The sequence below is a fragment of the Meles meles genome, chromosome 10 (genome assembly GCF_922984935.1).
Source record: "Meles meles chromosome 10, mMelMel3.1 paternal haplotype, whole genome shotgun sequence".
NCBI lineage: Eukaryota > Metazoa > Chordata > Mammalia > Carnivora > Mustelidae > Meles > Meles meles.
In genome coordinates, this window is record NC_060075.1 from 47,712,075 (window position 1) to 47,724,909 (window position 12,835).

The 12,835-nt window shown below is 38.6% G+C and overlaps 2 protein-coding genes across 2 annotated transcripts in view; both read right to left on the reverse strand.

Annotated features, from left to right (window-relative positions):
* The window catches only part of CHN2 (chimerin 2), a 304,945-nt gene that overhangs the window by 109,753 nt on the left and 182,357 nt on the right, over window positions 1-12,835 (reverse strand). The window lies entirely within an intron of this gene.
* LOC123952102 (acetyl-coenzyme A transporter 1-like) lies at window positions 4,092-6,514 on the reverse strand. Its single transcript, XM_046021339.1, is given in 2 exon segments — window positions 4,092-4,164; window positions 5,510-6,514. A coding segment is annotated over 1 exon segment (975 nt). The 3' UTR covers window positions 4,092-4,164; window positions 5,510-5,539.

Here is a 12,835-nt window from a genome sequence, read left to right on the forward strand (position 1 = left end):
GAAAATATAGTGGAGCCCCATTGAGTTATGGATTCTCATTGAGGGTTACGGCAGCAAGTTTATGTTTATTTACTAGAGTAGAATGGGGGTCTGGCAGCCATTTCGTTTATAGTCATTTCTGTCCACAGTTAAATGGGCAGTTCTCTCAGCAAGACTCACAGACACAGTGGTGGAATTTTAAGGTACTGGGCAGGTTCCTGGCTCCCTCCACCCTCCAAAGTATGCAGAGGATCTGAGAGGACGGTCAAGAGCCCTGGAGCAGAGGAAAAGGCTCAGAAAGGGGGAGTCGAGGAACATATTCACAGGCCTGCCTTGGATAAGCCTTGCTGGCATAAAACTCATCATCTAGACACATCTGAATATATGTTCACTCTTCTGCGCATTTTACACTTGAAAAGCACTGAACCAAGAGGGGGCATTCATAACTCTTTATCTTCAAGGTTTGAAGTCTGCTCAGTGTCATTTACAAAGGAAGATCTAAATAGTATCATTACTAGAAGCACAAAGTGTGTAAAAGACACCTCGTTATCTAAGGTGTATCTGATGTGTTTCATCACTCTACATGCTGGTAAGCTTTTTAATAGGAATTGAATATTTTGCCATGTATATCATTCCCTTAGCTTTCAAAGTTCTTTCTTACTTTTATGATACTGTAGATATGTGTCTGCAACACTGACATGCCAGAGAAGAAATTTGAACTAGAAAAGTCAGTGGAAGTAAATAATAAATGATGGGTAAGAGAGCTCTCCAATCTTTGAGAGTCAATAGTCCATTTCTTTGAAATTATTTCCTATATATAAAGACAACTTTACCTCTATCTTTTTGGCTGAACCATAAAACACAATTGCAAATCTGGGTGAAGCTCCCAGCCCCATTCCCCACTTCTCTCCTCTTATCTCCCTGAAAGGGAAGAATAATTCATCCGACTTCCCAGATGGACAGCATGGAAGAGAGAACCTACTACTAACTCCTGGCATACAAGTAAGTAGTTAATGAACGTTGAATTTGACTCTCAAGAAGACAACAGATTGCTTTCAGTTCCTTAATCAATCATAAAAATATGCAGCATGCTTACGATGTTCAGGGCTCCGTGTTCAACCCTGTCGTTGTTAATGAAACAATAATCTCACAGGTGTGGAGAGGAGAGATCTGAGGCGCTCAGGAGCGTTCTGCATTTGGAGCAGGAGGAAACCAACTTGAGAAATCTAACATAGGCCCCCAAATAGAAAAGTCAGTATTTATGGTGCCTTGAGGGATATCAAGTAAGATTCTGTCTAGAGAACAGTTTAAGATGATATAGTCATCCTTGTTAAAGTGAGAGAGACAGGGGCTGGGATTACAACAACCAAAAACAAACAAAAACTTATTCTTTTCCTAAACTTTTTGCTCACAGGGCTCTAAACATAGTCTCTCTCTCTATACCTCACTGAGCTTTTAACCATTCAGGAGGTTAAATTAAGTTAAATGGCCCTAGAAAAATCATAGAACATCCACATGTTTTCAAGGCGGCAAGATTGGATCCTCAGATCCAGACAAGCTGAGTGTCAGGGCTCCCAGAAATAAAGGACCTGACTAGAATGATTGGTAACCTCTACACTGTGACCCAGCGATGCCCAGAGAAAGCCTGACTCTGTGCCCAGGTATGGCTCTGTGTCAGCCACCAGCAGAATCAGGACCGACCTGTAAAATGTGGATTGATTAAAGAAGACATAGCAACTGAATTTCAGTTTCCAATTGTACGAGATTCTCTTCAGTGAACAAGACAGAAGACAGTTGACAAATAAAAAGAAAGGCAGCTCAGAAGCCCTTCTCTCATTCTCACTGAAAATTATCTTTGTTAAAATAAATCAAGAACTTGATCAAAAAAATAGAGGGCTAACTTAGGGAGTCACATGGATTCAGCAAGGGACAAAAACATAACAAATCCCAAACATGAAAGAAGGTTGGTTCTGGAGCACTCCTGCCACTGATGATCTCAGGACAAGAGCTGGAGTTGGACAGCCCATCACCTTGGTGAACCTGGTCACCATGGAGAAGACTAACAGAAACAGGATCTGCAATGCTTGCTCTTGGGATTTAGTGCTCCAACTCTAAGAAGTGGAAGAAGCCCATCATTTTAAGAAAACAAAACAAAACCAAACCCCAATAACTTGTAGATATATTGCTGAACCCTAAAATACTAGATCCTTAGATGATCTCCCTGGTTCAGAAAGGAACACCTCTCTTTATGGAAGAACACCAAGCAGATGATCAGTGAACAAACAAACACATGAAATGGGTCTTCCCGAAGCACGGGTGAATTCAGTATATGCGGTGTAACCATGAAGATTCTTTTTAAAAATATAAAGCATCATGTAAGGAGAACAGTCCCCCCTGAAGGTAGGCAATACTTGCCACTGATGCCAGGGTTGAGCATAACATTTTGGAATTTCTCTTTTGGAACTTTCTTTTTTTTTTTTTTTTTTGTAATTGAAACTTTTTTTTTAAAGATTTTATTTATTTATTTGATAGATACAGATCACAAGTAGTCAGAGAGGCAGGCAGAGAGGGGGTGGGGGAAGCGGGCTCCCTGCTGAGCAGAGACCCCGATGCGGAGCTCAATCCCAGAACCCTGGGATCATGACTTAAGCTGAAGGCAGAGGCTTTAACCCACTGAGCCACCCAGGTGCCCCTTTTGGAACTTTCTTAAGGCTTACCATGTTTTCTCTTGAATATCCTTACAGTTCTCTCTCTCTCTCTTTTAAGAATTTTTATTTATTTATTTTAGAGAGTGAGTGAGAGCAAGAGAGAGAACATGAATGGGGATGGGGGGAAGAGCAGAGGGAGAAGGAGAAGCAGACTCCCCGCAGAGCAGGGAGCCCAATGCAGGGCTTGATCCCGGGTCTCTCCCTGGGATCATGACTTGAGCCGAAGGCAGCCGCCTAACGGACTGAGCCACCCAGGCGCCCCTACAGGTATCTTTCTCAAAGTCTGGTCCTTCAAAACAGAAACTTCAGAATACTTATTAAAGATTACAGATTAGGAATCTACTACTACTCCCTCCTTTAGACCAACTGAACCAGAATTACTGAGGGGGCTGCTGTGATGTGTTATTTGATAAAGTCCCTAGATAATATTTAAGTGTACACTAAAGTCAGAATCACCAGTATATGGAAACAATATATCTGTTTTTTGAATTGAGAGTGCCTGTTATTTCAGCTAACAGGAAGAAATTATTCAGAGCCAAATTCAGTAAAAAGGGAAGTGATCCAACTAGGAAATACATATGAGACAAAAAGAGGCATGATCCTTAGATAATAAAATCTGCACTATGTTCTGTTCTGAAGATATTTTACAAGAGACATTCCTAACATGCTCTGAGCAATGGGACCTCAGCAGAAATAAAACATGGCTTCCCAAGATGATGGACTGGAAAGGGACCACACTCACATAATACACGTGTTAAAGTAAAATCTATTTTATGACTTTATAGTCACACCTCAAATATATTGCCAGTACTATGACTACTGAAAATGGTTTTAGTCCTGTCTAGTCCTGTTCACGGCCTCCACACACTGTGTTCCCACTTATCTACAGCCAATGCAAATGTTACGGCTTCCTGTTAAGGGTCTCATAGCCCACATTCATCCTATGCTATAATCAGAGTTACTCACAGTTCCATAATTCGCTCTCTCCAATATGTCTCCTGTTTTCCATATGTTCTTATTTTTAAGATCCTGAGCTTCTTTTTAATAAAATAGGGGCAGATCGCATGCAAGTTGGAAGGGTAGGCTCTAGACTCAGGCTGTCTGGCTTTGATGCCAAATCTGTGTATCCATAAGCAAGTATTGATCTCTGTTCCTTGTTTTTCTCATCTTTTTTTTTTTTTTGAGAGTAAATGGGTTTTTTTCTTTATTCAAGTAAACATTCTGATTATAATACATGATAATGGACAACCCATGTGACAAAGTATGGTAGACTACAGTTTGGTGTAGCTTCCTTGTTTCTAGGGTGATTTTCCAGGTGATTCTTCAGGATCTGACATCGATGCCCAACAAAGGCTTTCCAATGGCAATGCATGAGTTCTAGAGAACCGCCTCTGTCCTTCTTCAGATGCTGAGTGCCATTTTCTCCCACCCATTTTATCCTCCATTACTTATATAAAACCCCACTCTAAAATTCAACCTATGTTATAAAATTAACAAAATAAAAAATTAGTATATGTTTTCCCACAAGGATAAAACTAAGACTCAACTTAATCTTTCTTTTTCTTTATCTTTGGAAGGATTTACATAATCTCTAAAGAGTCAGAATAATATACGACACAAAAAATGCAAAGAACCTTATTATTGGTATAAATAATATGTTGGTGACTGCTAACGTATTCCAAAGCTTAACATTCCTGGGATATCAATCCTCCAGCAGATATTATAGTTTACAAACAGAAGTTTGTGTTTTAATAAGTGGAAATACAGTACCTGATTTTATATAAAGTAACTGTGAGATCTTTTCTCACTAGTAAAGTGCTTAATTAAGAAACATTCTTCCACAACATAATTTGTCAAAGGCACAAAATGTCTTTGTCTCTCTCTCTAAGCGTTAGTCTTTAAAATTATAGTATTACTCATTTTGATTTTATTTAATTGAAAATCTTTACTGTTTTTTCTCTCAGTAATAAAAAAAACTGCTTTGAGTAAAACATTTTTTATTTTCAAAACTTTGCCATGAACGTACGTACAACACTGAATTAGATCCCTTCATGAGCTGTCTGTATGCCATGAAGCACTTATGACAAAAACATATGCAAGCTTTAGGGTAAAAGTTAACAAGGAATCAGAATATCTCCCTCAAAAAGGGGCACAGGGAATTATTAAATTAAAAATCGTTAGCTTTCATTTTATAAAAAATAGTTTGAATAATCTTCTTATAAATCTTTAATGCTTACAAAAGCAGGAAATACATTTAAAATAGTCTTTTTAACACAGGTTCATTAGTACAACGTGGTTATGGTCAGAAAAATAACAACTAAAATGGCATTTCAGTAGTCTGCATTCTCTTCTCAGCAAATTCCACATAGAATTTAACCAATTTGCAATTCAAAATAAAATGTAGTTGTCAACAGGGTCAGACTGACTGTAATTTGTACCTGAATATCAAACTCTGTTCCATTTCATATATTGTACCAGAATTTTAAATACAGCTCAATGATAGGTACTGATAACAATACTTGACTGGATGGTTACCACCCATGACTACAGCACTGCAGGTTAAAACATACTTTGGTCAGTAAATTAAAAAGATATAAATCAAATAACAAGGCCAGAAAACTCATTTTAGAACCAATTTCCTGACCTTAAGTAAACTTCAAATACATTGACAAGGCAAGGAAAATATAATCAACTATACAGAGAGTCTCTATTTTTTAATCATTTGGCATTTTATATTAATAATTTCCTTGTTTAAAATTTTATTTTATACTCCCGTGCACTGATTATCAGAGCTGTCTGAATTAAAATAAAACTACAGTTACCTTCCTAGAATGTCCAGTAGTGAATGCAAATTAATTGTTTCTTTTGCACTTCCATGAAGATGGTCCTTCATCCTGTAATTTTTTCAATTTTGGACCAAGAAAGAACCACTAACCAAATCCAATAAAAACACAAATGATGGATTCTACATAATAACCATCCAGCGCCGTAACACATGAGCCACCAAGCTTTTTGCAAAGCTCAACAGCATCAGGTGTTCGACAATTCTGGTTTGATGCTCCTACACACTCTTTCACTGTGAGGGTATCTACCAGCCAAAGAGCTACTGTAGAAGGCCAGTTTCCTCCCAGATTGGACACAGTATTTAAAAGGGTCATATATGTTCCTCCAATAAGTGGATCACTAACCTTCGCGTTGAAAGCCATTATGGAAACATACATGCTGTACAATGTAACCTGATGTAATGCATAACTCAGCAGCACTATAATATAGTAATACATAGGGACTCCTCCTTGATGTTCTGCTTTGGGAGTCCACCAAACCAGCAGAGCATATTCTAATCCAAGCAACAATCTGCAGGGCATGGCTTTGTAAAATATATTTAGTGGCTGGGGTCCTGCAGTGTATTTGCTGATAATCAGAGGCAATATTATCTGCAAAGGAACCACTGGAACTGCCAATAAGGCTAAATGTTCTTTGGGTACTCCCTCTTCTACCAATTTTAGTCCTGTTACTGCATCTGCTGCTGAAAAACCAATCTTTGCAGTTAGAATCAGAAGGCAAAATGTCAGAACTGCTGGCATTTTTATAATTGCAAAAAGTAACTTGTAAGTATCAGTGATTCCTTGGGTTTCTTCTTTTCCTACTGATACTTCTTTGTTTTCTTTTTTCAGAAGGGCAACTAGAGTTGTTGTTATCAAAAATACAGTTCCCCAGAAAAAAAGGAAATCTCCAGTTCTACCACTGCAGCAGACAGCACTTTCTCCACAGGACTCCAGAGAAACCAGATAGATAACTTCCTGCCTCGCGCCTCCTGTTTTTCTCATCTTTAAAATGGGCACGATAATAAAAGTGGTTCACCTGCCTCACTGAGTGGTTGCAATAATTAAATGAGGAAATACATTACAAGCTACATGCTTGTAGCTGTGGCTGGGACACAGAGCAGTTCAATGATTAATAGCTATTTCTGGTATCCAAAAAGAGCCTCCCTGCATAGGAAGAAAAGTTAGGCCATTCTTTTTTTTTTTTTTTTAATTATTTATTTTTAAATTTTTAATTTAAGTAGAATTAACATACACGGTTACATTAGGCCCATTCTTTACTGTGCTCTCCCAGCTCTTTTTATATTTTAAATACATACTTGCCCATTTCTTCTCTACTTTATGAGTTTTTCAAAGCAGCAATTTTGGCCTTTCGCGACATTCCCAGGATTTTGTCTCTGGTCTGGCACAGAAAGAGTGTAGTTCTCTGAATTTGATCACTCTTAAAAATGCGTCAAACAGCAAGAGCCTATATCCCATTATTTTAAATAGAAAAAAGTAATTTATTCAAAAGTACTGATTTCCCAAATGCCTTTCAATAACTATATAACAATCTGATAAGGATTTCTGCCTACTATAAAATACTTAAAGCCCAATTCCATAATTGTTTAATACTTAAGGAAGTAATTAACAGGTATATTGGTGTGTATCCACTGCTGAAGAGAGTAGGAAGGAAACTTCATTATCCTATACTGAGCAGGTACTATTAAAAAAATAGACTATCTGGGTTAGACCCGCATTGGCGGTGCTCCCTGCTATCTGGCCTCAACAAATACCAAAGGGCTAATACCTCGGGGGAAAGGTGGGGAGAATTATGGATATCATGTGCAATGTGCTTAAACACAAAACCAGGTCAATCAGGACAACAGAGATACTCGAGAAGTCCCCTTCCACCTCTTAGTTCCCTGCTCTTCATAGTGTGATCCTAGGACCAGCAGCACTAGCCTCACCTTGGAGCTAGTTAGAAATGGAGCATCTCCATTTCGGAAGGGGAGTCATGCGCACAGGAAAGTCTGAGAAGCTGCTTGCACAGGAGAACTCATCGTAGGAGATAAGAACTTGTTAATAGCACGTTTTTAGCCAGGAGAATGATTTTGGCTAAAACTTTCTGTTGAGTTATTGCAGCAGATATTCCGATAGCGAGTGTTTGGAGAGCAAAGGATGCCTGTGCTCATTACATGTTTGCAAAATGAGGCAGAGACTATGAAGGCAGAGGTCTGGTGTCAATTCAACTGACGTGTGACCCTGAGTAGGTTATTAAACTGCTTTGCATCTCATTTTCCTCAATTTCCAATAAAACCGGAGTTATAAAAATGTACTATTTTAATAAAGCTCAGATGAGATAATGCATGTAAAGAACTGTAGGGCTGGGAACATTATGGTAACAGGTTAGCATTTACGCAGTGCCTACCCTGTGCCAAGCAACTGTCTTTACGCTTTCATATGTGTATCTCATTGAAGTCCCCCAACAACCCTATGAGGTAAGTGAGTGCTATTATTTTGCAGGCAGCTGCTAAATAACCAGCCTGAGGTCACGGAGCTAGTAAAGGGCTTCAGATGCAGCACAGACACGCAGCACAGACACCTTGAACGACCGTAATTCCCAGCTTCCTTGGAGTATATGCCAACCAACGCTGATGCCTTTGTGGGCCGGCACACAGTTCTCCACTTTGGGTAGATAGTAGATTATCTGAATTGTCCTTAACTGTACTCTGCCAGGATTAAACACTCTAAAATCTCTTTGGAAAGAACTGAGCTCTGTCAATGATCTAACGAACGAGAATTTGTCATAAATTTGCCTACATGTAGTGATACTTTGGGTCTCTCAACTATTCCCCTGTAATTTAAAATTTTCTGTATTCCCAGCTACCTGGTTTGTTTTCCAATTTATTCTTCTAATTTTATGGAGTAATTCTCAGCATTTTGCAAAGCTTGAGAGAACAGTAGGGTGACAGCTGCATGGTGAGAGACAGGAAGCATAATCCTTAAATGAGTTTTCTTTATAGTCAGATTATCATTGCCTAGATAAACACAAGTTCTTTTATATTCAACACAAAGACATTTAAAGGATATTGTGAGTCCTCTGTAAACAAGGTTTCCAATTATTGAGAAAACAAAGCTTTTATAATCCCTCAGCAGCTGGTATATGTTAAGTTTTTACTTAATAGAAATAATTTTGAAACCCAATTTAGCAACCTCCTACACAGGGCAGTTAAACTGCTGAATTTTTTGAGATACAGATCAAGTTCAGAAGAAAAGGCTTTGATGGGGGATTTATATTGGTGATATTGGGCAATTTTATCCAGAAAAAAATAAATATGGATAATTCCCTTCTAATTAAAAATCAAAGTTCCCTATTGAAAAGGACAGAAAGAAAATGTGAGTACTGAGATTTATACTCTTGTAGTCAAAGTGCATAGTATAGAATGAAAATTGAGCAAACTTTAAAGTCTCCTGTTTCTTTTCATCTAGAATCGAAGGCCTTCTTTCTCCTTATGGCATTACTTTAAGGCTTCTAGAATTCTGATGGGGCACTGGTGGGGCAAATTTTTTCCTGTCTTGATTTCAATGTATTATAAAAATATCTACCAGCTGATCTTTCTGTAATAAACCTCCTTAAAAGGTTACCAATGGCTTTCCAAAGTTCTATAAATAGATCCAAGTCAAGCACTTTAATAACCTAGCATAAATATTCTGCTAATATATACACGTACACAGTATATGAGATTAGGGGTGCTCAGGACCAGAGCAGTTCCCATCATTTGGTTTGTTTTCTGTCTCTTTTTCTTCTTCAGATTTTTCCAGGAATTGTGATGTAAAAATCGGTGATAATATTAGAACAATAAAGAGGCAAAAGAACTTTCTTAGAGGAGGGGTTCTCAATTGGGAGGGTGAGTGATGTTTTTGTTCCCCAGCGGATATTTGGCAATGTCTGGAGATAGTTTTGATTGTCATGAGTGAAGGGCGCTACCAGCGTGTAGTGGGTAGAGTCCAGGGATGTTGGTAAAATCCTGCATGCACAGAATAGCCCTCACCCCCTTCTACAACAAAGAATTATCCTAGCCAGAACATTCATGGTGACGAGCCTGAGAAACCCTGTTTTAGACAAATAGGAGCTTTGAAACCTTGAGCATTCCCAAGAAAGCTTATTCAAAAAAATTTGTTGGACCAAAATATAAATAAGCAATCAATACTCTAAAAACATAAAGTGAATTAAAAGGAAGATAAGAGGAGATATTTACTTATGAGAACACTGATCATTTATAACAGTAGTTTTTAAGAAAAGGCTGACACTTTCAACTACTCAGAGAAATAGCTCAGGTAAATACCAAACTGAACGGACCAATATGTTAGTAAGATAAAGAAGAAAACTCCCCTTCCCCTTTGAAAAAATTGCAAACAACCTGAAATACAGAAAATATTAAGAAGAAAAATTTTATTTCTTGGGAGTAACCATCCATGCTACGCATACATGTGAACTAATGTTTAAATCCCTTACTGCTATGGGATTTCATGCCTCACAGCATGTTCCTTTGAAACTCTGCCCTGGTCACTGGGTTGGAAACAAAACTTGCACCACACATGGATCCCTTGGTCACAGAGAAACTCTGCCCTGGGGAGCTGAATGGCTGGCTGTCCAATGTCTCAGTGGTATCCTGAAGTTTCATTATATAAGCAACCATACAAAATATTCATCATAAAAGACGAGGTTGAATTACCCAAAGTAGCTGTGTTTGGATTTGAAAAATAATGGCGGGGCAACAACAACCAGACACACACATTCACACATTAGCCCTTTCTTCCCAGCTCTGGCCTTGTTCAGGTTCAGTCCTACTGACACTGACTTAGGGCTTGGGAGGATCAGAGGAGGAGCTTTAGTATGTGTGCTACAGTTGTCCCAAAAGGCAAGTCACACAACAATCGATAGTCCCTTTTTGCAGATGAGGAGAGAAAAGCCTATATGGCTGGATTACTTGAAGACCACCTAGCGGCATGGAGAGGAGATCCAAACCCACATATCATAGATGTTAAAGTCCATAGTTCTTTTTTTTTTTATACACCAAAAGGAAGGGAACTGTCCAGGGGACAACAGAGGTGATGCACTCAGGAAAAACATTGATTCTGCTAAAATAAAGAAGTAGGTTGACCCCCAAATTGTTAGACTCCTAAAAGTGCCCATTCTGGAGACCTGCATGAGCTGACTGTTAGGAGCAGATCTTTTATCACATGTCATGGCCAACTGCCTCTACTCTTCATCCCTCTGAATGGTACCACCAGAGAACCATCTACCTAGTGCCCAAGCTCGAAACGGACATCCCAGATTCCTTTCTCTCTCCCAGTCCCATGTGTACTATACCACTAAACCCTACCCAGGGTATGGAATTCCTTACTCTTGAAATGGTCTCTTTCTTTCCATGTCCATTGTGCTATCTATTCACCAACCACTGAAATAGTCTTCTTACAGGTTTTTCTGTCTATGCTTTTACCACCTCCAATCTGTCTTTCAGACTAAAGTCAGAAAATGCAAATCTCATCAAGTTCTCTGCTCAGAATTCTTCACCGGCTCCCCATTGCCAAGCAGTCAAACCTATACAACTCAGTGAGTCTATCCCAAACCGCCTACTTAAAAGTGGTGGTACTTCACCTTGGCCTACTCCTTCTCTCTTTTCTGCCTCATTTTCTCCATGACACTTGTCTTCATCTGAGATACTATGTATTTTACTTGCGTGTTTATTGCCAATCTTTCTCTTTCAAGTGGAAACTACACAAGGATAGAAACTTCTATGTTTGCTTATTGCTATTATCTCCGGAGTCTAGAACAGAGCTGACACATGGTAGGTGCTCATTTGTTGAATGAATAAATGAATGGCAGACAGGATTTTCCTAGCATGGTCTAGCTTGTGTATCCAAAATATGCCCTGAGCAACACACACACTCTTGCCCTCCACATCCTTCTTCCCCAATTCTTTACATTCCTGCCACAGAGATCCTTCTAGTTTCTGAAACACATCCTGTTTGGTCATACATTCCGATCATTCTTTGGACAGGATATTTCCTCTGCTTGGAATTCTAATACTTGCTCTCCAGCCCATCTATGCCTTAACCTGGCAAAATCTCACTGGTCCTAAAAATAAGAGGGAAACTGTCTTTTTTATTTATTTATTTTTCAAGTATAATTCACATGCAGTGCTATGTTAGTTACAGGTGTACAATATAAGGATTCAGCAACTCTGTACATCATTCAGCGCTCATCACAATACATGTCCTCTTGATCCCCTTCCTCTATTTCACCTATCCGCCACCCACCTCTCCTCTGGCAGCCACCAGTTTTCTATGTTGAATAGAATAGAATAGAATAGAATAGAATAGAATAGAATAGAATAGAATAGAATAGAATAGAATTTCACCTATCATTACACCTCCTAGATCCATCCACATTGTTGCAAATGGCAAGATTTCATTCTTTCTATGGCTGAGTAACATTCCATTGTGTATATACACCACATCTTTTTTATCCATTCATCAGTTGATGGACACTTGGGCTGCTTCAATTTTGGTTATTGTAAATAATGCTGCAGTAAATATAGGGGGACATGTATCTTTTCAAATTAGTGTTTTTACATACTTTGAGTAAATACCAAATAGTGGAATTCCTGGATTGTACAGTAATTCTAATTTTAATTTTTTGAGGAACCTCCATTCTGTTTTTCACAGTGACTACACCAGGTTGCATTCCCACCAATAGTGGATGAGGGTTCCTTTTTCTCCATATCCTTGGCAATGCTTGTTATTTCCTGTGTGACACACACATACACACACACACACACACAAAATGCATCTATTATATATACACAGTGCAATATTAGTCATAAAAAAGAATGGGATCTTGCCATTTGCAACAATAACCTAGAGGGTACTTTGTTAGATAACTGAGACAGAGAAAGACAAATACTACAGGATTTCACTTATTTGTGGGATGTATAAAAAAAGAAAAAATGAATAAACAAAAAGCAGAAACTGATCTGTAAATACAGAGAACAAGCTGGTGGTTGCCAGAGGTGGGGAGATGGATAACATGGGTGAAGGGGAGTAGGAGAAACAGGCTTCTGGTTATGAGGGATAAGTCATGGGGATAAAGGTAAAGCACAGGGAATGCAGGCAATCCTATTACAACCAATGCTGTATGGTGAAAGACGGTAGCTACATTTGTGGTGAGCATGGCATAGTGTATGAACTTGTTGAATCACTGTACTGTACATCTGAAACTAACGTAACATCACATGTTAACTCTACTTCAATAAAAATAAATAAGTGGATAAATAAATA